The sequence below is a fragment of the Manis javanica genome, chromosome 11, assembly GCF_040802235.1.
Source record: "Manis javanica isolate MJ-LG chromosome 11, MJ_LKY, whole genome shotgun sequence".
Taxonomy (NCBI): domain Eukaryota; kingdom Metazoa; phylum Chordata; class Mammalia; order Pholidota; family Manidae; genus Manis; species Manis javanica.
Window position 1 is genome coordinate 68,068,124 of NC_133166.1, and position 24,288 is coordinate 68,092,411.

General features: G+C 41.2%; 1 protein-coding gene across 9 annotated transcripts in view; it reads left to right on the plus strand.

Annotated features, from left to right (window-relative positions):
- The window catches only part of PTPRJ (protein tyrosine phosphatase receptor type J), a 240,142-nt gene extending 216,274 nt beyond the window's left edge, over window positions 1-23,868 (plus strand). For 4 of the 9 annotated variants that reach the window (XM_073216573.1, XM_073216568.1, XM_073216574.1 and 1 more), the window contains exons 21-24: window positions 2,687-2,847; window positions 4,373-4,508; window positions 13,696-22,169; window positions 22,438-23,868. In XM_073216573.1, the coding sequence (XP_073072674.1) occupies window positions 2,687-2,847; window positions 4,373-4,508; window positions 13,696-13,854 (456 nt within the window). In that variant the 3' untranslated portion in view covers window positions 13,855-22,169; window positions 22,438-23,868. The remainder of the gene's footprint in view (window positions 1-2,686; window positions 2,848-4,372; window positions 4,509-13,695; window positions 22,170-22,437) is intronic. The other 5 variants (XM_073216569.1, XM_037018812.2, XM_073216571.1 and 2 more) reach the window with 5 other exon arrangements.
- The last annotated feature ends 420 nt before the right edge of the window (window positions 23,869-24,288 follow it).

Genomic DNA, 24,288 nt, shown 5'->3' on the forward strand with positions numbered 1-24,288 from the left:
TCTTAAGGGGAATTTTGTAAGTTATTTCTGAGTGAAATGAATCTTAAGAGCATGGCTCTGCAAAAGTAACTCCTTTCTTTACACTTCTAGGTGACTTGTGCAGAGTGCTTTTGTTACAAATCAAGGCCAATCAGATTATTTGTTTGCAAATAAGACATCAGGAGTGGCCATTTGCTGTTGGGAGCCATTTATGATAACAGTTATATTAATAGGATTCTAGGGCATACACAAATGGTCTTCCCTTCCCCTTAAAAGTTGTGAAAACAAATCCAGTGTAATGGTATAGGTATTCTAGGAAGCCAGTTAATGTATCCTTTCTTTCTTTGAGGGTGTTTGAAAATAGAGGCAGTGTCATGAAGCAGCATTAATATCTTTTAATGGGTGTGTAAGTTGGTATAACTCTATATAATAATCAGTGACATAAAACTCCATTCCCCTTAGATCAAAGGGGATTCCAAGTTTGAGGATCTGTCCTTAAGAAATAATATGAAATATAGGAAAATGTTTATTACTTTTCATAGAGATGAATCTCTGTCATTCATTTATAATGGAGGGAAAATTTGGTAACTGTGCAAATATCTAGCTTTCAGAGAATGGATAACTAAACTATGGGTTATCTAGTCATTGGGTCAATCCGAGTTTGGTTCAGTGAACAGTGGTGGAGTGGCTGCTGTAGGTACCAAAGGGAGCTAGGTGAGGCTGTGTCCCCTGTGAAGGGACAGCCACTGTCTAGCTGTCAGTCAGTCTTTATTGTCCAGCTGTTCAAATGATGGCTTTGGAGGCTGCATAAGTGCCATGAAGAGATGCTGGAATGTACTTGAGTGAAACATACTAGGAGGCAAAATCTAATTCATGTTATGAATAGTGCTTAAAAGAAAAGCTTAGAGGTAGATTCAGTCGACGTGACTCTGGGGGCATTTGGTATTGGTGGGTGAGGTTTGAGTTTAGGAGAATTACCCATAAAGATTCCCACAGTTCTGGATATAGTATAGTATATTGAGTATTAACTCTACTAATGACTGTGTCTCAAATATTCTAGCCTCAATTATTATTTCACTTCCTTCTCTAGAGATGCTGTCAAAGCTGTTATGCACTGGTGCAATTCACAATAGCTGAGAAACCCTTAAAATGTTATTTTTACTGATTTCACCCATTAAACTGACTTATCTGTGGCTGCTTTCACTGTTTGGGGTTTACCCTTGTGCAAGGGACTCATGGGTGGAATTGTCCACATCATTTAAAAAATTACATTACTATTGTTACAAAACTAAATAGGCTTTTCTACTATTTTCTACTATTTCACATTTTCCGCCTTTTCCTGTTCCAGGATCCAATCTAGGATACCACATGGCATTTAGTAAATGTTACTTTTGAGTCACACAAAATGCAGGAATGTGTTTTTCTTTTAAAAAGTAGGAACACAAAGGAGCTAAAAGTTTCCTTTGATTGCCACCCCTAACCTGAGTTCCTTTGCCCCTTTGCAGAGATAATACTGTAAAGTCTGACCCCCCCACCCCCCCCACCCCCACCACCACTCTCTTTCTCCTCTTATTTCACATGGCTGGTTTCTTTCTTCAGATGACTATTTTTGGTCAAATTTGTGAATGTCACCTTTGTGTGTGATAAGATTTCACAGTTCCCTCTCCTTACATGCTTTTTTTTCTCCATATTTTGAATAATGTTAGTACACTGCTTTTATAATGTATATACATTAAAAAAATAAGTGAGCTTCCAAAGGTAGCTGTTATACAGGAGATGGACATGCTTACAGTCCAGATTGGATCTATATGGGTAAGAGCAGTGCCCAGGTGTGGGCATAAAGAGTACAGTTGCATCAGGGCAAGAATGGCCCAGCCTGGGCAGAGTTCTAATAATTAAAGGTATTACTTATTATTATTGGTAGTTAAAGGTCCGTGGTAGGAAATCTGTAGGTGTAATAACTAACTCTGTTATGACAAGGCCCACTTTCTGTTGTCTGTCTGATGTTGAAATAGGTGTATTTTTTTGGTGGCAGGTGGGGCATCCTTTCTCCATTCCCTGCAATTCTGAATGTTTATTTGGTGCTTGCTAGTTGCCTATCACTTTAGTAGATTCTCCAGAAGACGTGAATTATGAGGCAGTTCTTGCCCCAAAGGAACTGATGATCTGAGTTGTGTTTTTGTCATTCATTTTTGATATCTTTTTTGGTGACATTCCCAGGTGGGCTCAGGGATGGGGCTTACGATGCTGTGGAGTGGGTGTAGGTATTGAACCGTAGCACATTACTGGCAGGCAGCTGTGTTGGATAGGGAAGAGAGCGGAACTCAGAATCAGAGGACCAGGGGTGTCTGCTACATCTCAGCTGTGTGTTGGGGAAGTTGCCTCACTTCTCTCTCAGAATCTTTGCTGCCTTGCCTTTGACGGAGGGCAATCAACCTTCCTTTTTTGGGCAGATTGTAAGGATTTGATGAGCATTTCAAAGTCTGTGCAAACACTTTATCAGCTGTCGTGGTTTTGATGAGCATGTCAAAGTCTGTGCAAACACTTTATCAGCTGTCGTACCACTGTTACATTCTAGTTGTCAGTCGTACCCACCCCTTTCAGCTGCCCCGCGCAGGTCAGCATACAGGTGCAGCTCTGCTTAGTGTCTTTTTTGTGTAGTTAGGCAACCTTTCTTTTGAATCCAACCTTTTTTCTTCGCATTCAGATCCGGACAAGTGAGAGTCACCCTCTGCGACAGTTTCATTTCACTTCCTGGCCGGACCATGGCGTTCCTGACGCCACTGACTTGCTCATCAACTTCCGGTACCTTGTGCGTGACTACATGAGGCAGAGCCCTCCAGAGTCGCCGGTCCTGGTGCACTGCAGGTAAGCATAGCGCGCCCCGCTGGCGCACAGATTTCCAATGTAATTATCAGCGCGGACGCTTTTGAAAAGCAAGGCCTGAGGGAGTACAGTAGACATTTACAAATTCAGGAAAGGTTTGGAAAAGAGAGTTTGGAACAGGGTTTGGCAAACGATACAGTCCACGGGCTACATCTGGTTGGCTGCCTGTTTTTTTTTTTTTTAAAGATAAATTCTGTTATTCAAGGAACAAAAACTCAATCCTACATAAACCTTCTAGAGCCTAGAAAAATAACCATTTTCTAATTCATTTCACAAGGTTATGGTGACCTGATACAAAACATAACAAAACAAGTATAAGAAAGGAAAATGACAAGCCCAACTGAACTGTGAACATACATGTAGAAATGTGAAACAAAATATTAACAAACCCAGTAATGGTTTGTTATCAGGTCCAAGATGGATTTAATTCAGGAATAGAATGTTGGTTTAACATTAGAAGTCAATTAATGTAATTCACCACATTAACATATTGAAAGAAAAAATACGACCACCTAGAAAGATGCAGAAAAAGCATTTGATAAAATTCAACATACAGTTATGATCGAATCATTTAGAAAACTAGAAAAAATTTCCTTAACTGATAAAGCATGTCTATGTGTCTTTTTAAAAAATCATATCTTAATTTATTTCTTATATATAATACTTTAAAATATTTCAACCATATCAAAATAGAGAATAAGAATTTAGTAAAGCATAATCTGAGGCCATTTATGTTTCTTTCTGTTAATAATATATAACAAATTCAAAGTTTCTACCCATCAGTGCCCCATCCCATTCTCCTTACATGGTAAATATGGTTCTAGAGTTGTTCTGCATCATTCCCTTCCACACATTTATAGTTTGCTGCATATGTATGTAGCTCTGTGGTGTTATATAGCTTTAAGCCTCACCAGATTTTGTAATGTATACATCATTCTGTGCCCTACTTTCTTCACTCAGCATTTTGGTTTGTTACTTAACAATGTTAAAACAGTTTCAGTTCATTTTTATTTATTTACTTAAAAATATTCTTTTGACATATAAAAACTATATGTAAATTAATGTGTACAACTTGATGTGTTTGGGGATAAATAAACACTGTGAAACCAACACCACAAACTTTGTAGAAAAAGAACAATAAAACATTGGCTTTAAAGCAAAAGGAATTAATCTCGGACTGAAGGAAGGGGAGGGCTTTGTTGTCATATGGGGAATGAATTGATAAAACTCGCCATCTGAGGTTGTAGTGGCGATTTGAAAGGGTCTGAGATGCAGGAAGCTCTGGCAAGGTGTTTTATTTGTGGCATTTGAGTAGAAGGAACTTGAGGATGGGGGCCCCAGTCCCAAGCTGGTGTAGTCTAACTTGCTGAGATGTCACTTGAACGAATGTTCAATGATCCTGGGCATTGATAGTGGAGGAGAGCAGATACATGTACAAATGGGGACATTTGAGAGTTTCACAGTAGAGGTAGCCCTTGGTGATGTGCTCATTTCCCCTCCCTTTCAGTGCTGGGGTTGGAAGGACTGGCACTTTCATTGCCATTGATCGTCTGATCTACCAGATAGAGAATGAGAACACTGTGGACGTGTACGGGATTGTGTTTGACCTTCGGATGCACAGGCCTCTAATGGTGCAAACAGAGGTGAGGCCAAGATCTGTGTTTGATAACCCATCCTTCCTGTTTCTAAAAGGTTGTATCATGTCACATGCTTCTGTTAAAATAATTTCACCTTTCTAGATGTTTCTGGCTCTTGGTTTCTTTAAGATCCTGAACTGACCTGGGATTAAAGTATCCGATACAGTGACAGAGGGTACTCATATCAGCAATGGAGCTGCAAACCAAATAGTACCAGGATTCCATACCCTGCAGCCACTGAATTACTAAATAATCTTAGCAAGTCTCTCAACTTTAGATTCTGGGTTTTAAATTCATAAAACTGGTTTTTTGCACTCTTTGTTTCTAAGAAGGTCTGACCATTCTTAAAATAAGCTAATGGAATGGACTTAATCAAATATTAATGATATTAAATGGCACAATGCTGCTTTAACCATTAGTAGAGCAATGTATCCTCACTTAGCCTTGTAAATGGAAAAGAATGTCAGTTATCATAGCTATTAGTAGAGCAATGTATCCTCACTTAGCCTTGTAAATGGAAAAGAATGTCAGTTATCATAGCTACAGGAGGATGGCTGACCTGCTGGGCAAATGAATACTTAATATCTACAGTATCATTTGTGTAAGACTGTTGGATTTGGCTTTCCCTGAAATGTTCCTGTTAAGGAATGTTTTTGAGGTACATTTTCAACAAATGTTTTAGGAAATAGCTTTCCTCAAAGCTGTCAGGGTGAATGTGTCTTGACCAGGATGAGAGCAGAATATTAATTTTTGTATCAGGCTCTTGCCTGTGCCAGTTTAGAACTCTATGAATATATTCTGTTTTTGAGTCTAGTAGGGAGTGTGCTAGAGGCCTGGGGACATTGTGTGCTTTGGGGTGAGCTGTGCCAGTTTTGGGATAAAGAGTGGAATTCATCTTCTGCATTGGTCAGAAGAGAGATTTTCTTTTCTCTGCTATTATTATACAGAGTAGTAGTTCTCAATCTTTTATGCTCTTTTGAGAAGCACAGAAATCTTATTCCTGCCTACAAATTTTTTCCTTGTTTCTTTTTTATTTTTTGAAAATAATAACACTTCTGGGCATAGAAGCCACACGGCATAAATATGCAAAGAAGTAAAAAACTAACCTTTTCAAACAATAAGGCTTCTCTCTCTCACTTACCAACTTTACATTTCCCTGTATGGCCCTGGGAGATGACTGGTTAGCCAGAGACGGGTAAGATTCCTCAAGAGAGGAACAACCTAAGACAGGCACAGTCGCAGGGGGGCCATCAGGTGAGGAATTGGGGATCAACAGAGGTGAGGCTTAGAACCTCCCCCCCACCGTTCTGAGAGAAATCTGCTGCATCCGTGAATGTTTTATTGCCCTTGTCTAGGTTGGATTAACACGTAGTTTACGGGCACACACCTGATCATCTACATTTGCTCTCTTACAACACTAAACTATGTTTTCTACCTTTATCTTGCATCTACCTACCACTTCAGCATTTTATTAAAAATAATAATAATAAAGAGAGAAATGTGGTATCCACATATAAATCAAGTATAAAAATCAAACGAATATTCATATTTGAACTGACTGTTTATAGTTCATAATGCATGATCAAAACCGGAAGTTTCTGTGATGACTGCCCTTGTACTATTCACCATGTAACTTATTCACTATGTAAGAATTTGTTCTCCATGTAAGAACTTGTTCATTATGCTTCAGAAGATTGGAGACTGATGAAAATTAGGCTTGGGGTGGATTAATGATTATACATTGAGCATTGAGTCCCCTATACAGAATTTTATTATTGTTAACAACCATTTGATCAAAAAAAATAGGAGAGATGCCCTCACAAAAAAAAATAAAAAAATAAAAAATAAAAAATAAAATAAATAAATAAAATAAAGTACAAACTTCCAATTGTAAAATAAGTAAGTAACTGGATGTAATGTATACCATAAGGAATATAGTCAAAATATTGTGACAACTTGGTATGGTGAAAGCTGGTACCTAGAATTATCATGTATATAGATGTTCAATCACTGTGTTGTACACCTGAAACTAATGTAATGCTGTATGTCAACTACCCTTCAATAAAAATAATTATCTAAAAAAAATAATAATAAAACTTGTTCATAACATTTAACAATACAGTATGACAGAATATAATTATATAGTATATTTTATTAATGATGTAATATATATTTTTTTGTTTTCTGATCCCACTCCCTAGAGGTAGTGAATGTTTATAATTTGTCTATATCTTTATAAGCTTCTTTATGAACATCTGTAGAAAAACACATGTACACATGCACCTGCACACACACACACACACACACACACACACACACACACACACGCAGTATTTTAAAAATCGGATCCTATTTAATATATGATGCTTCCCTGAGATTTTTCATACAGCATCTTGGATAGTTTTCTGTGTCAGCATATATTTGTTTTTTTTAAAATTAAGGTATTATTGATATACACTTCTATGAATGTTCTACATTAAAAAATGTGGTTATTGCATTTACCCATATAATCGTGTCTCCCCACACCCCATTGCATTAACTGCCCATCAGTGTAGTAAGATGCCACAGAGTCACTATTTGCCTTCTCTGTGCTACACTGTCTTCCCCATATTACCCCCCAAACCGTATCTGCCAATCATAATACCCCTCAATCCCCTTCTCCCTCCCTCTCCACCCTTTCTCCCACACCCCTCCCCTTTGGTAACTGGTAGTTTCCTCTTAGAGTTTGTGAGTCTGTTGCTGTTTTGTTCCTTCAGTTTTGCTTCACTGTTACACTCCACAAATGAGGGAAATGCGTTGGTACATGGCTTTCTCCACCTGCCTTATTTCACTGAGCATAATATCCTCCAGCTCCATCCTTGCTGTTGCAAATGATACGATTTGTTTCTTTCTTATGGCTGAATAGTATTCCATTGTGTATATGTACCACATCTTCTTTATCCATTCATCTTCTGATGGACCCTTAGGATGCTCCCAAATCTTGGATATTGTAAATAGTGCTGCAGTAAACATAGTGGTGCATATGTCTTTTTGAATCTGAGAAATTAAATTCTTTGGGTAAATTCCTAGGACTGGAATTCTCTGGTCAAATGCTATTTCTATTTTTAGTTTTTTAAGGAACCTCCATGCTGCTTTCCACAATGGTTGAACTAGCTTACATTCCCACCAGCAGCATAGGAGGGTTCTCCTTTCTCTGCATCCTCGCCAGCATTTGTTGTTCTTAGTCTTTTTGATACTGGCCATCCTAAGTGGTGTGACATGTATCTCATTGTGGTTTTTATTTACATTTCCCTGATAATTAGTGATGTGGAGCATCTTTTCATGTGCCTGTTGACCATCTGAATTTCTTCTTTGGAGAAGTGTCTATTTATGTCCTCTGCCCGTTTTTTAATTGGGTTATTTGCTTTTTGGTTGTTGAGGCATGTGAGTACTTAGGTATTTTGGATGTTAACCCCTTGTCAGATACGTCATTTACAAATATATTCTCCCATACTGTGGGATGCCTTTTTGTTCTGTTGATGGTTTACTTTGCTGTACAGAAACTTTTTAGTTTGATGTAGTCCCATGTGTTCATTTTTGCTTTTGTTTCCCTTGCCTGAGGAAATGCATTCAGGAAAAGTTGCTCATGTTTGTATTCAGTAGTTTTGTCTGTTTTCTTCTAAGAGTTTTATTGTTTCATGACTTCCATTCAAGTCTTTGATACATTTTGAGTTTACTTTTGTGTATGGGGATACACAATAGTCCAGTTTCCTTCTCTTGCATGTAGCTGTCCAGTTTTGCCAACACCAACTGTTGAAGAGGCTGTCATTTCCTCATTGTATATCCATAGCTCCTTTATCATATATTAATTGATCATATATGCTTGGGTTGATATCTAGACTCTCTAGAAGGTTCCATTGGTCTATGGGCCTGTTCTTGTGCCAGGACCAAATTGTCTTGATTACTGTGGCTTTGTAGTAGAGCTTGAAGTTGGGGAGCATAATCCCCCCAGCTTTATTCTTCCTTCTCAGGATTGCTTTGGCTATTCGGGGTCTTTTGTGGTTCCATATGAATTTTAGAACTATTTTCTCTAGTTCGTTGTAGAATGCTGTTGGTATTTTGATAGGGATTGCACTGAATCTATAGATTGCTTTAGGCAGGATGGCCATTTTGACAGTATTAGTTCTTCCTACCCAAGAGTATGGGATGAGTTTCCATTTATTAAGTGTCCTCTTTAATTTATCCTAAGAGTGTCCTGTAGTTTTCAGGGTAAAGATCTTTCACTTCCTTGGTTAGGTTTATTCCCAAGTGTTTTATTCTTTTTGATGCAATTGTGAATGGAATTGTTTTCTGATTTCTCTGTATGATAGTTCATCATTAGTGTATAGGAATGCCACAGATTTCTGTGTATTAATTTTGTATTTTGCAGCTTTGCTGAATTCAAATATTAGATCTAGTAGTTTTGGAGTGGGTTCTTTCTGGCTTTTTGTGTACAATATCATGTCATCTGCAAACAGTGACAGTTTAACTTCTTCTTTACCAATCTGGAAGCCTTTTAATTCTTTGTGTTGTCTGATTGCCATGGCAAACACTTCCAGAAGTATGTTGAATAGAAGTGGAGAGAGTGGGCATCCTTGTCTTGTTTCCAATCTTAGAGGAAAAGCATTCAGCTTTTCACTGTTAAGTATGATGTTGGCTGTGTGTTTGTCATATATGGCCTTTATTATGTTGAGGTGCTTGCCCTCTATACCCATTTCGTTGAGAGTTTTTGTCATGAATGATATTGAATTTTGTCAAATGCTTTTTCAGCATCTATGGAGGTGATCATGTGGTTTTTATCCTTCTTTTGTTGATGTGGTGGATGATGTTGATGGATTTTCTAATATTGTACCATCCTTGCATCTCTGGAATAAATCCTACTTGATGATGATGGATAATCTTTTTGATGTATTTTTTAACTCAGTTTGCTAATATTTTGTTGAGTATTTTTGCATCTATCTTCATCAGGGATATTGGTCTGGAATTTTCTTTTTTTTGTGGTGTCTTTGTCTGGTTATAGTTTTAGAATGATGCTGGCCTCATAGAATGAGTTTGGAAGTATTCCTTCCTCTTCTACTTTTTGGAAAACTTTCAGGAGGATGGGCATTAGGTATTCACTAAATGTTTGGTAAAATTCAGTGGTGAAGCTGTCTGGTCCAGTGGTTTTGTTCTTAGGTAGTTTTTTGATTACCAGTTCAATTTCTTTGCTAGTGAGTGGTCTGTTCAGATTTTCTATTTCTTTCTGTGTCATCCTTGGAATGTTGTATTTTTCTAGGAAGTTGTCCATTTCTTCTAGGTTATCCAGTTTGTTAGCATATAATTTTTCATAGTATTCTCTAATAAATCTTTGTATTTCTGTGGTGTCTGTAGTGATTTTTCTTTCTCATTTCTGATTCTGTTTATGTGTGTAGACTCTCTTTTTTACTTGGTAAGTCTGGCTAGGGGTTTATCTATTTTACTTATTTTCTTGACTAGCTCCTGCTTTCATTGATTCTTTCTATTGTTTTATTCTTCTCATTTTATTTTTTTCTGCTCTGATCTTTATTATGTCCCTCCTTCTACTGACTTTGGGCCTCATTTGTTCTTCTTTTTCTAGTTTCGTTAATTAGACTGTTCATATGGGATTGTTCTTCTTTCTTGGGGTAGGCCTGTATGGCAGTATACTTCTCTCTTAGCACAGCCTTTGCAGCATCCCACAGATTTTGCAGTGTTGAAATATTGTTGTTATGTGTCTCCATTTATTGCTTGATCTCTGTTTTTATTTAGTCATTGATCCATTGGTTATTTAGGAGCATGTTGTTAAGCCTCCATGTGTTGGGCTTTTTCATTTTCTTTGTGTAATTTATTTCTAGTTTCATACCTTTGTGGTCTGAGAAGCTGGTTGGTACAATTTCAATCTTTTTGAATTTACTGAGGTTCTTTTTGTGTCCTTGTATATGATCTATTCTTGAAAATGTTCCATGTGCACTTGAGAAGAATGTGTGTCCTGCTACTTTTGGGTGTAGAGTTCTGTAGATGTCTGTTAGGTCCATCTGTTCTAATGTGTTGTTCAGTGCTTTTGTCTCCTTACCTATTTTCTGTCTGGTTGATCTGTCCTTCAGAGTGAGTGGTGTGTTGAAGTCTCCTAAAATGAATCCGTTGCATTTTATTTCCCTTTTTAATTCTGTTAGAATTTGTTTCACATATGTAGGTGATCCTGTGTTGGGTGCATGGTGGTTATATCCTCTTGTTGGATTGACCTCTTTGTCATTATGTAATGTCCTTGTCTCTTGTGACTTTCTTTGTTTTGAAGTTTATTTGTCTGATACAAGTACTGCAACACCTGCTTTTTTCTCCATTTTAGTTGCATGAAATACCTTTTTCCATCCCTTCACATTTTGTCTATGTCTGTGGGTTTGAAGTGAGTCTCTTGTAGGCAGCATATAGTTAGGTCTTATTTTTTTATCCATTCAGTGAATCTATGTGTTTTGATTGTTGCATTTAGACCATTTACATATGGGGTGATTATCGATAGATTTGTACTTATTGCCATTGTAGGCTTTAGATTCCTGGTTACCAACAGTTCAAGGGTCAGTTCCTTACTATCTAAGAGTCTAACTTAACTCACTTACTATGCTATTAGAAACACAATTGAAAGGTTCTTTTATTTTTTACTCCTTTTTCTTCTTTCTCTATTCTTTATATATTAGGTATCATATTCTGTACTCTTTCTCTGTCCCTTGACTGACTTTCAGGTTAGTTGATTTAATTTTGCATTTGCTTAGTAATCAACTGTTCTACTTTATTTACTGTGGTTTGTACTATCTCTGGTGACAGCTATTTAGCCTTAGGAACACTTTCATTTGTAACAGTCCCTCGAAAATACACTGTAGAGACAGTTATTGGGAGGTAAAGTCTCTCAGCTTTTGCTTATCTGGAAATTGTTTAATCCCTCTTTCAAATTTAAATTATAATCTTTCCAGGTAGAGTATTCTTGGTTTGAGGTCCTTCTGCTTCATGGCATTAAATACATCATGCCACTCCCTTCTGGCCTGTAAGGTTTCTGCTGAGAAGTCTTATGATAGCCTGATGGGTTTCCTTTGTAAGTGATCTTCTTTCTCTCTCTGGCTGCTTTTAATAGTCTGTCATTATTTCTGATCTTTGCCATTTCAATTATTGTATGCCTTGGTGTTGTCTTCCTTGAGTCCCTTGTGTTGGGCGATTTGTGCACCTCCATGGCCTGAGAGACTGTCTCCTTCCCCAGATTGGGGACGTTTTCAGCATTTACCTCCTCAAAGACACTTTCTGTCCCTTTTTCTCTCTCTTGTTCTCCTGGTGCCCCTATAATGCGAATATTGTTCCATTTGGATTGGTCTCACAGTTCTCTCAATATTCTTTCATTCTTAGAGATCCTTTTTCTCTCTGTGCCTCAGCTTCTTTCTAGTCCTCTTCTCTAATTTCTATTTCATTTATCCTCTCTTCCACCATATCTAATCTGCTTTTAAAACCTTCCATTTTATTTCATAATGATTGGATTTCCAACCAGAATTCATTCCTCAGTTCTTCAGTATTTTTATGTACCTCCAGGAGCATGTTTATTTTTATTTTGAAATCTCTTTCAGGAAGATTGATGAGATTGGTTTCATTTGACTCTTTTTCTGGTGTTTGTGGTATTTTTGTTTGAACCAGGTTCCTTTGACATTTCATATTCATATGTGGCACCCTCTAGTGCCCAGATGCTCTACTCTCTGGAGTTGCTCAGCCCCTGCAGCAATGTTCTGGTCCCAGGGAAGTGGTGCTGGTGCCTGGGGGGAGGAAAGACCTTTTTCCTGCTTCCTGGCTGCTATGCCTATCTCCACTGCCTGAATCAGTGGGCCAAACACACAGGTGTAAGCCTCTATGCTTTGCATTTGTAGCTGCTGTAGGTGTATCTTCCCTCTGGCTCTCCTGATGCCAGGGCAGGGGTTGTCAGTTTGCAATCCAGGTTTTGGGCTGGCTGGGAGGAAGGTGCAGGAAACTGCATATCACAGTGGGGAGCCTTGGAGCTGTGTAGCCAGCCAGGGGGCTGGAGCACGTGAAGATCCTGAAAGTTCCCAACCTGCTAGGCAGAGTGCACTCGGACAATTTTGTCTACCTGTCCTTTCTCCTGAGCATTAAGCTCTGTGCAATCCTTACCTCTTTAACAGCCCTCTCACTGTTAGGAAGTCTCTCAGACTTCCCACTCAGAGAAGCCAGATATGGATCACTGTTTTCCACAAGTGGCTGGAATCTCAGTCTCTCCAGGTATTCTGCCTATCTTAGCTTTCCAACCCCTCTAATCACCAGAGCAGCATGCAATGTAGGTTTGTGCTCCCAGAACAGATCTCTACAGCTAGGTGTTCAGCAGTCCCAGGCCCCTACTCCGTACCCACTCCATTTCTCTTCCTCTAGCCAGTGAGCTGGGCTGGGGGAAGGGCTTGGGTCCTGCCGGATCATGGCTTTAGTATGTTAACCTGTTCCATGAGGTCTGCTCTTTTCTCCAGGTGTATGGAATCTGGTGCATCCTTCTTTCCTGTTGCTCTTTCAGGATTAGTTGTATTAATTATTTTCATATTATTTGTGGTTTTAGGAAGAGTTTTCTGTCTCATCTCTTATGCCACCATCTTTAATCCAGTCTCCTCTCCTTTTGGGTTTTTATCAGCATATATTTCTTACTTGTCTTCTGAATGTCTACCTGAAGGTTCTGATACGCTTGCATGAAGAGTCCTCACTCAACTCTGCCCCAACCATTTGCCCTTTTACCTACCCCTTCTGCAAATGTTTAATGTCCTGGGCACTGAGATTCATAATTTCATCTTTATACTGCACATCCTCACTAGTCAAGAAAATCTTACTGTACTTTTAATCATTTGAATGCACTGTACATTTTTTCCTGTACTTTATTTCTTTGTCCTTCTAGAGAGTCTGGTATTTCTCCTGGGGGTGGTGGGTATGGGGAGTCTGCCCCTCTGGTTGAGAATCATTGATGATAAGAATCTTGTTTTCTGTAGTTTCAGATTTCACCAGAATATTATTACCTGTTGACACATGTTAACTTGATGTGTTTGCTGTGGGATGGGTGGGCTTGGATGGGGGTGGTAGTAATCTGTTTGAAGATCACTTTGGGGCCAAAATCTGGGATCTGTGCTCATTTGATTTCTCTTTCCTTTTCTAACAGGACCAGTATGTTTTTCTCAATCAGTGTGTTCTGGATATCATCAGATCCCAGAAGGACTCAAAGGTCAATCTCATCTACCAGAACACAACTGCAATGACAATCTATGAAAATCTTACACCAGTGACTGCATTTGGAAAGACAAATGGTTACATCGCTTAATTCCAAAGGAAAACCTTTCTGGAGTCAATTAGACTGTCACACCCACAGCAAAGGAAAATGCCCCAATGTTGACATGTTTTTATGTGTCTAATACCTTAATTCTTTGTTCTGTTTTGTTAGAACTGATTTGAGGTTGTGAAGCTGCATGTGTAAAACATGACAATGAGAAGTTGGGGCCATCAGGAGCTGTGGGTGGGTGGTGAGCAAATCAACTCCATTCCAGTTACCAGTGGGATGAGCTTACTTTTTTTTTCTTGAAAATTATGGAACAGCAGGAAAAGTGAGCTATGACTTTTTTTTCTTTTTCAAAACAGATTCTTCTTAAAAGAGACAATTTTATATGATTCAAATGCTAAAGCCAGGATTGTGTTGGGTTGAATATATTTTAAGTATCAGAGGTCTATTTTTACCTACTGTATCTTGGAATCTAGTTGATGGAAAATACATAATTGTGGATGATTATGACTTAGGGATGGGTATGTGGTGCCTCTTCCCCCTGGGTTTTCTATTTGAACATGTGCCTTTTCTGAATTATGCTTCCACAGGCAAAACTCAGTAGATATCTATATTTTTGTATTGAATCTCATAATTCGAATATGCAGAATATTTAAACTGTTGTTTAGTATCAGAGGTTCAGCTTTCTCAGTAAGGTTTCTTTTCTCATTTGATTAGAGGAGGCCTTCCCCAAGCCTACTCCCCATACCCCCATTTTGTGCTCTCTTCTTTCTTCCTTTTTCCCTACAGTTTTCCCCAAAGACACTTTTGTTGGCCACATTTCAGCCCATTGGTCGAGTGAGAGTGGAAACTGTCACCTTGAGAATTTCTGGTGGGGAGGAAGTGGAGGAGCCCCTCAGTGATGTAATCTTTTCTCATCCCTGTTTTATCTTTTTTCTCATTTCAGTATTTGGTAAGAAGGATTATTTATAGGTGCAATATGTGACTTAGTGATTCATGATGCTCTAGGTTTTTAGTAATGTTTTACTCAGGTTGGCATTTGATGTGTGTCTGTGTGTCCTGTGTGTGTGTTTTTAAAAGTGTGGCAATCTGTGAACACTTCAGTGTGAAAACTGTCCAATTAATCCCTCCTCCCTCAAAGTCCACTGGCTTTAGTTTCTCTGCAGTGACACATATTGGTATCTACTGTGTGTGTGTGTGTGTGTGTATATATATATATTATATATATATATATATATATAATATATATATATACTAAACTCCTAAAACAGTCATTTCTTTGAATTGAGGTGTAAAGTTTGAGTTTGTATCAAAGATGTAATTATTATTTTTAAAACTGCTTTTCACTATACTGCTGCTGTAATTACTTTGATTATTTTTAACGTAGATTAATTTTTTATTTTTGTTTTTTTTTTGCTTCAGGTGTGTATTCACCAGGAATCTCCGAATTTATGTGGATTAATTTTATTGGTACATAATCTGTAAAATTCTAAAGGCATTAACATGAAAGGATTTGTTTCTTTTTATTTTACATTGTGTCTCAGGTTGTATTTTGAAGAAGTTTTGAGTTTCTTCTCCAATACGCAATGAAGTATATGAGGTCTTATGAAGGAATTCCCAAGTCCCTGGAGTCCTGTGGCAGTTTTCCATAGTAATAAATCCTGCTGTAAACTTAGGACAATGTGTCATTTTGAAAATGGGAGCAGGGTCTTCTCTGCGTGCCCTGGTCACTGCTGCCCTGTGGGAGCTCATCTCCTGACCCTGCTGTGCTCCTTGACTCGCTGACACTTTGATGACTGACTTGATGTGTTAATGAGTTATGAAGGCTGAGCCACAGCATGCTGAGAGCCTTGATCTGGTCCAGAGGTTCAGCGCTGCCTGTCTTTTGTCCCCTCTTCCTCTGAGGTACTGAAAGGATTAAAAGGAGAGGTGGTGGTGGTGTGCTTTGGGAGAACCTTCCTTCCCAAAGGGAAATTGCACTTTTTGCTGAATCCTTTGCTCTCTTGGGCAGTAGGCAGTCCATTCAGTCTCAGGCCCTTAAAGAAATGGGTTGACCAGGCCAGGGTGTGACCCCTTGACTCAGCTTCAGAGGGGGCCCTGTGGTTTGGATCAGGGAAGCCACATCATCCCAGGGTGTTGAGAGAAGCTGGGCAGATGGCTTCCTTTGCTCTGGTCTGCCCCTTAATGCATGTGGCTCTGGAGAGTTCTGCGGCTTCCTCCAAAGGTCCCTGTGGAGCCAGTGGGTTCCTCACTCCCGTTTGTCAGGAAATCATTGTGATGGATGTCTGTCAAGTCCCATGTAGATGCTCCACCCTTTCCTGCCCATGTCACTGCCTTGGAGAATTTGGAGGGGACTTGGCTTTAATTCCTTTAAAAAGTTAAAGCAACAATAATTATAAACATATTGTATAAAAATGCGAAAAAACAGAAACCCTCCTGCCTTCTGCCTGGTGTGGGCTTGGGACATGGCATCAGCCCCAGCAAGCCGCTCCAATACTGTTCCTGACTAGGGAAGAAGGCTCATGGTGGAAAGTCATGGGTTCCACATGGCAGCTCACACCAAGGTCATGGTGCATCTCTGCATCCTGAAGAGGTTTGCAGATGGGACCCATGGGTCATTAATAGCACAGTGACTGAAAAGGGAGGATAAACGTGTAGATATAAAGGACATGTGGGCCGGGGTTGGCCAGAGTGAAGAGAAGGTGCTTTTGAGCTGCCCCAAACCCTCCTAGGAGCAGTGAGCTAAGATTTGAGGGATCCCATGGAATGGTGGGCATGTGTGGCTCCCCTGGCTGTAGTACTAGACATTTGCACACAGAGAAGCAGCTGGGGTGGGAGTAGTTGAAAGCACTAAAGGTTGATGATCAGTTGGTGTGGAGAATTTGGGCCATAGACATTTTCTTCCAAGAGCCAGGATATTTTGCCTCCAGAGTTACATCTAGTGGTGAATGGTGCCAGCAGGAAACGGTAGTGCCCATGTCCTGTGGCAACCTGGTAACCTCAGCTAGGCCCTGACATATGTGGCTCCACTGGGTTGGGCTTCATCAGGTCAGAGGCCCCTGGGGGGTGGGGGCCATCTCTGCAGGGGATTTGTGTTTGCTTTTCATCTGAGATGAAGAGTCCTGGTTTTCCCCTTAAACGTTTGATTTCGCTTACGAAGCTAATAAGCAAGACTAGGTCACTGATGTTGCTTTGCCTCCAAAGCCCAAGCTCTGAGTTTCCCGTCTTTGTGTAGCAGTCAAGTGTTGAACATACCATAGTTTTTCTCCCTTGGGGGCGCATATGAATAGGATGTGTTGATGTGGACTCTAAAACTGTAATTTCCTTCTAACTATTTTGGAATGATGCATATTTCTAGTGTTTGTTATACTTGTACAGAGTATTGCTGTTGGTTGCTTCTTTTTTTTTTAAGGAAAAAATGGCCTGAAAAAAAATTTTTTAAGACTTACAAATACCAAATATAAAAAATGTCAACACATTATCCCTTTGTTTGTTTATTTCCCCGCATCCTTACTTTATGTTCACACTACTGCATTACCATGTAATTTACTGGCCTGCATTCACTTGGAATATCCTTAGCAAAAACGTGTTTCCCTTGGGATTTTCTTCCTGATGTTAGCTTGCTGGGGCCACCGTAACAGAGTGCCACAGACAGGGGTTTGAGCAAATGAATTTTCTCACAGTCTTGCAGCTTGAAGTCTGAGATCAAGGTGACCATAGGGTTGGTTTCTTCTGAGGCTGCTCTCCTTGGCCTGTAGGTGGCTGTCTCCCTGTGTCTTCATGTAGTCTTCCCCCTGGGTGTGTCTGTGGCCTAATCACCATGTTCTCTCAGGACACTAGGCATGGTGGAGTAGGGCCCACCCTAACCACCTAAGTTAACCTTAATTACCTCTTTAAAGACCCTGTCTCCACATACCTTTTGAGGTACCGGGTTTAGGACTTTAACATGAATTTTGAAGAGACATGATTCAGCCCCAAACACACATGCGGCGTGATGAGGTGAAGAGGAGCCTTGGCTGAACTACATGTGTGTCTCTGATGCGGCTGCACTTGCTCTCAGAGGGCCAGACCCATGGGTCAGCAGGTGCACAGACACCCACTTGTTGGTAGCATACATGCCTCAGACACACAGGATTTTTAGAGGGCTTTTTGTTAATGGATTCAGAGAATCGCAGAATTAATTGGTATTCTGTGGCATTTTGTGTGGTTTTTATTTCCTGTCTCCCCCCTTATCTATTGATGCAAACTCTAAGCAGACTAAGATGATTTTGTTTTGAGCTCTCTTTTGTTCCTCTTTCCTGAGACAAATCCATTCAACAGCTATGAACTGAGTGCCTACTATGCACCTGCCACTACACCTCAGTGGCTGAGGGCTCAGCAGTGAACAAAGCGGACAAAAATTTGTGCCCTCATGTAGCATCTGTTCTGATAAGGTTGCTGCAGCAGTTCATCATCCCCACGTGAGAGGCCTGTGGTCACACTGCATCAGGGAGAAAGCTCTGCAACACCCCCCACATGTTCTCCACACAACCCCTGCTTTGGGGGAGAGACTGGGCAGCAGCAGAACACACTTCTTGGGCCTGGCAGGGAGGCAAAGATGAATGCAGAAGTCCTGGCCATGAGAAGCAGACAGTCCACAGGGAGGGGCAGCGGTATGTGTGATGCAAATGCAAACTGAACCCCGAGAAATACCAGGGGTTGAAAGGAATAGGTTATTGGATTCCAGAAGACTTAAGAGTGAGGTGGTATTTGAGCTGTCTTAAACAATTTCAGCATAAGAATAAAGAGGGTAAGGCTGTGGGTGTGCAAGTGGATGCCTTTCTTGGAGAATGAGAGCTTTTCAGGGAAGCTGGTGCATGAGATGGAGGAAGGGGTGAGGTGGTGGCTGTGACCTTGAAAGGCATGAGCCTTAGAATTGTGTGTGGTTGAGACAGTCTCACCTTTAAAACTGCACCAGGCACAAATGCGTGTGTGTGTGTACACACATATATATATGTGAGTAAACAAACACATACACAGTTCTGCCTTCACTGTTGTCTTTGGGTGGAAGCTGCATGTTGGTCACATGGTGTCCATTACAGGACAGAGGAAAGGACACCAGACCCTTGGCTGGCTAATGCCAATTATGTCCTGTTAATGTGAGTAAAAAGTATAATTTACCACACAGAACAGGGCACAGCAGAGCACTTTCTGTGGGAGCCATGTACTTGGCTGTCAGGTCCTTGCTAGGTTCTCAGCCATCACAGACATTGGACAGATCAGTAAGGGGCCTCTCAGGGTTTTCTAGGACCTTGCCAGCGGCATTCTCTCTGTCCCTGCCTTCCCTCTCTCTCTCTCTCTCTCTCTCTCTCTCTCTCTCTCTCTCTCTCTCTCTCTCTCTCACCCTCTCACCGTCCTTGCCCCTCACAACCATCTGGAGACATGGCTTGATGCTGCCTGGCTTTCCAAGTGCAAAATAACTAGTAACAATCTAGCACATTCCTGGGTTGTGTACTGTGGAGTGCTGTGTGGACAAAGGTTGGTGTTCCAGGCATGGTGTCCCTCAGTGAGCCCAGCTTTGCCCCAGGCCCATTGCTGTTTACTTTTCTGATTAGGTAAAAAGCACAGATGTGGAGCATATCACAATTTAATTACTCCAGACACAATTGCTCCACTGGTTGAGGATAGAAGGTGTTTTGCTTTTAAAAAGATGCTCCTGGATGTATGGTGGTATGAAGGGTGGCCTGGGTCTGTAGGCTTGAGCTGTAGTTCTTCTCTTACCCAAATTGATTGAGTGGGAATCACAGGACTTTTCTACTTTTGATAAACATTAGGTAGCAGAAAGCTGAAGCTTTTCTGGAGTGTTGGGAGTGCCGTGTCTGTGGCTTACTGAATGCATAGCCCTGTGCCCCTGAGCAGAGGTAGACGTGGGTCGACATCTTATTCAGGCTGAGGAAGTTTAGAGACTTCGGCTCCTACAAGGGCATCCTCCCATGGGTATTGTGAGCCCTAGTGTCATCTAGCCATCACACCATCAACTGGGAAGTTTCCAGGGGCTTACCCTAATGTCTCAGACCCTGCCACTGAGCAGAGTGGGGGCTTGAGATTAAGTTGAGTAAGAAAAAGGTGGCAGTTAACATTTTTTGCACATAGGCATATGGTTATAATTTTGATGCTGTAACATGCTGAGACACACAGCCTATTGCCTGGGATATTAAAATCCAATGTTCATCTATCTACTTAAATTTTTTTTGGTCATCTATGGGCTGGTAGTGGGCCCTGGGTATGTATGTTTGTGAACAAAACAGGCATAATCACTGGCCTTGTGGAATGTAAGGACCCATCAGAGAGACAGGAAATTGGAATCAAACACACGTCTGCTGATACTGCAGCTCAAATGAGGCAGCCATCCTGGAGGGAGGGACAAGAAGGGCAGAGTGCACCAGACCCCAGTGAATTTTGCACTTTGAAGAACAATTAGAAGACTGGATCTCTGGACCATAGCTAGTGAGGGAGTGAAGAGCACAATATCAAGCTGGAGATGTAGACAGGCAATCATGCTGGGCTTCATGAGCTGTGGGAAGGAGATGGGATGTGAGTCTACAAGCAGTGGGAGGCCATCAGAGTTTCCAGTAGCAGGTGTCATGATTGTGCTTGTCACTGTACAGAGAATGGGTTGTTGGAGGGGAGACTGGAAGCAGGGAAACCTGTTAATATTTTTGGAGAAGATAATAGTAATTTGGGGAAGATAATGGCCGTGAAGAAGGAGTGAGTTGGGTGGATCTGAGACACGTGATTGCTGTGAGCCCCGCACTCCCCTCCCTTGTCTCTGGCTGAAGAGAAGGCCAGGTGATTTGCTTTGGCCCATGGATGTAGGCGGAAGTGACAGCACTAGTTCTGAACCCAGACTGTAAGAGACTTGGTTCACTCTTGTACTTCAACCATTGCTGTGAACAGAAAATCTCCCCTGGGCAGCTGCTGTTCTGTGAGCCTGGGCCCTAGAATGCATATATGTGGAGCAGAGCTGCCCCTGCTGGGCTCCACCATGGACACCTGGCCCAGCCCTGCCTAGGTTAGCTGGCCTCTACCTGACCTACATATCTATGTGAATAACTGACTCGATGAGAATCTGTGACTTTGGGGTCAGTTATTAAAGTAGCTTTTTTTCTTTGTGGCAATAACTAACCAAAACAGCCTCATAGCTAGTAATTGGAACTGGGATCCGAACCAACTCTAAAATTTGGTTTTTTGTCACCTCTTTCAACAGTAGATGATTTTGTTTAAGATAGTCAATTTCTTAACATGGCAATTATGAATAGAATCTGGGGTTATCTATCACATAAGAGAAAAAGTCAGGATTTGCTTACACCTCTCTGCTAAAGGCCTTCACTAAAGATTATGATACTATCTGCTCTCTGGGCTTTCTGCTCAGAGATGACTCTTGGTAGGGGAATGCATCTGTAGTCTTCATGCTTTGATTCAGGCCAAAGTTGTCACAAAACTCTTCTGCATCCACTATTGGTTTGGGGAGGGCAGGAGTATGCAATAAATCAAATTCTTTAAATTCTACTGCCGACCTGTTGTTAGCTGTGTGCTTTTTGAAAAAAATAGGCTAAATTACAAAATGGCCTAGCATTCAAATGTCTTCTGCTTCCAGAACTTGGTTTGATAAAAATTAGTAGAGCCAACTTGGGTGTACAGCATTGGGAATAAATATTTGATTATCTTGTGCTTTTATCATATGTAAAGCTTAAGTGAAAAAGCTATTTATAAAACTGCCAGTAGGGAATAATCACATTAACAAATTAGGTAAATGCATAAAAGACAAAGACAACTCCAGAATAATGTAATGGTGGGATTATGAGTGGCTTTTATTTTTATTTTCACTTGCCTCATTTTCCAATTTCTCTCAATGACTTTGGCATGCTTGTTAAGAATAATTAAAACTTAGTATTTTTTCTCTCTGATTAAAAAAGCTACAATGTATTTTTAAATATGTCAGATTTTAAAAAGTTCTTTAGAATGAGTGTGAACACAAGGCTTGGAAGTACCTCTTCTTGCTAGCAGTTTGTTAAAAAAGAACTTCAAGTTTTTGGACATAGATTCTGAGCTGTAAAGCTGGAGGAGACAAGGGCCCCTTTATTGTCCCTGGGTGGGTGGGGGTCTGCCGGGGTCGAAGGTGAGTTGGCATCTGGGGAGCAGAAGAAGGCAGGGAGTATAGAGGTTCTGTCTCTGCTCCCACAAGTTCTGACAGCTCTCCCATCCCTTCTTGTATTTCGCAGCTACCTCCAGCGCTGGACTGGAGAGATCCCTGGCACTGCTGAAGAGAAACATGAGACCAGAGCTTTTACCTCCTATCAAGGTCACTTTGCTGCAGGCAGGTAAGGCCTTGGGACCCAAGAACTGAACCGCGTAGGCTGGGGCAGCAGTTCTGAATGCGGCCACTAGGTGGCGCCAGATGACTGGGTTGAGGAAGCAATCTTCGGTTAGGCTGTGAGAAGGCAATGGCGAAAAATGAGAGTAGAAAAGGAACTAGGAGATTGATGCTTAAAAGCCAACAACAGGGCTGAGGAGGTACCTTTGCCAGCAGTCGGTAGCTTTTTCCCTTATAATTTATTACATAATATGTTCTTGGTAAACCAATTTTAGGAAATTAAGACAAGAAAAACAAGGAAAACTATCCCACGTTCTCAACCAGGACGGCCCCGGGACCCTTGCCTTCAGGTCCGCCCCCCGCACGTCGTGCCGGCGCAGGGCTGTGTGGCCAGTGGCGGCAGCGGCAGCGGCAGCGATGGCATGCTGTTTCTGGGTGAGACTGAAAGGCTCTGCAGCTTCCGATCTGATCCTTCTTCCTCAGGAGCAGCCCTGTGCGAGGCCCACCTGGTGAGGAGCTGAATCTCCTGCCACCTGTAATCCTGGAAGCATTTTCTCCAGCTCCAGTTAGGCCTTCAGATGACTGTGGCCCAGCCAACAGCCTGACTGAAACTCCCTGGGAGACCCTGAGCCAGAACTACCCAGCTAAGCTGCTACCAGGTTCCTGATCCTCAGAAACTGCTCTAGGCTTTGGAGTCAGATGGCCCTGATTTATATTCTAACTGACCACCAGTTGTGATAGTGCGAGACAAGCCACTCCACCTCTTTGAGCGTCTAGTTCTTTGCCTATAACGTGAGGATAAAAGCATTTACTTACAGCCTTAAATGAGATAATGCGTGCAAAATTAAAGATGAACTGCTGGCTGCCACATTGTGGAGGCAGAGGCAGAAAGTTTCCTTGGAGTAAATGTCTTTGTTATGTGAAGTTAATTGAGTGCCCTGCTTAAAAATGCAGAAGTAGTGTGTGTAGGTACCTATTTATTATGAATTTCCTGAGGCAGAGCAAGAAGGGCCTTTTTTCTTGGTATGTACAATTTTTGTACACAGCAAGGGGCTTTCTGGGAGGAAAAGGGCTGAGACCCCTAACTTTTGGTCTCTGAGATTTCCAATTACGGAAACCTATTTTGGTGGTTCACGGTAACATTGACTATGATCCACCAGCATAAAAGAAGATTAAAAGCCCCAAGAGGGAATCCAGGAGGTTAAGAGGGACCAGTGTGGGTGATAGAGGTTCAGCGCTTGAGTTTGTGGGGGAGGCTTGATTTGGCGCAGCATGTGGCTGGGACTGGAATTACCTCTGGATCTAGCCGTCCTGGACTCTCATGCTTTGGGGAGCAATAGCTGAGCCCATGAGAATGAAAAAAGAGAGTTATGACCCTAGAGCTCAGATATGGAGTCTAAGTATGGTATAGAGGGGTCCAGCACCATCACAGCCATGGGCAGTGGACCCACATCCATCAGATTATGCAGGACCAATTACATGGTGTGAACACAGACAAAGCCTGGTCAGATTTTTAATTCCTCTCTTCCCTCATGGCCTGTGGAAGCAGGAGTCCTTTGGACTGAAAGTTCCTCAGAAAAGTTCTTGTACTATCTGGGACAGGGATGGGGTCCAGCATTATGTGAGAGGTAATGAAGTCTTGCTAACAAAGGAGGTGTGGCCTTGAACTATTAAATGGATAAATAAAAGATGTAATTTAACTTGTATTTTCCAGATGTGAAAAAGATTGTATGAATTGGGTAAACTAACTGCTGTATAACAAACAACCCCCAGACATATACCAGCTTAGTACCTATGTCACAGTTTAATGTGGCTGGTACCGTTCAAGGACCCAGGCTGGTACAACTTCCATTACTTCTAACCCAAATCTCTCAAGGTTATCCAGAGAGACACCATTCAGCTGGCAAAAGAGGAAGAGAAAGTGGAAGACTGTGTGGGAGGTTTCTATGGGCTAGGTTTGGAAATGACGTATATTGCTTTCATCCACATTGCAGTGATAGGGAAATAACATTTAGCTGTGTACCCAGGAAGAAGGGGGAGAACTGTGGATATTGATAAGCATTTGCATTCTGTGACACATTGATCAGGCCAATGGATAAAGTGCTCAGCACAGTGCCTGCACCTAG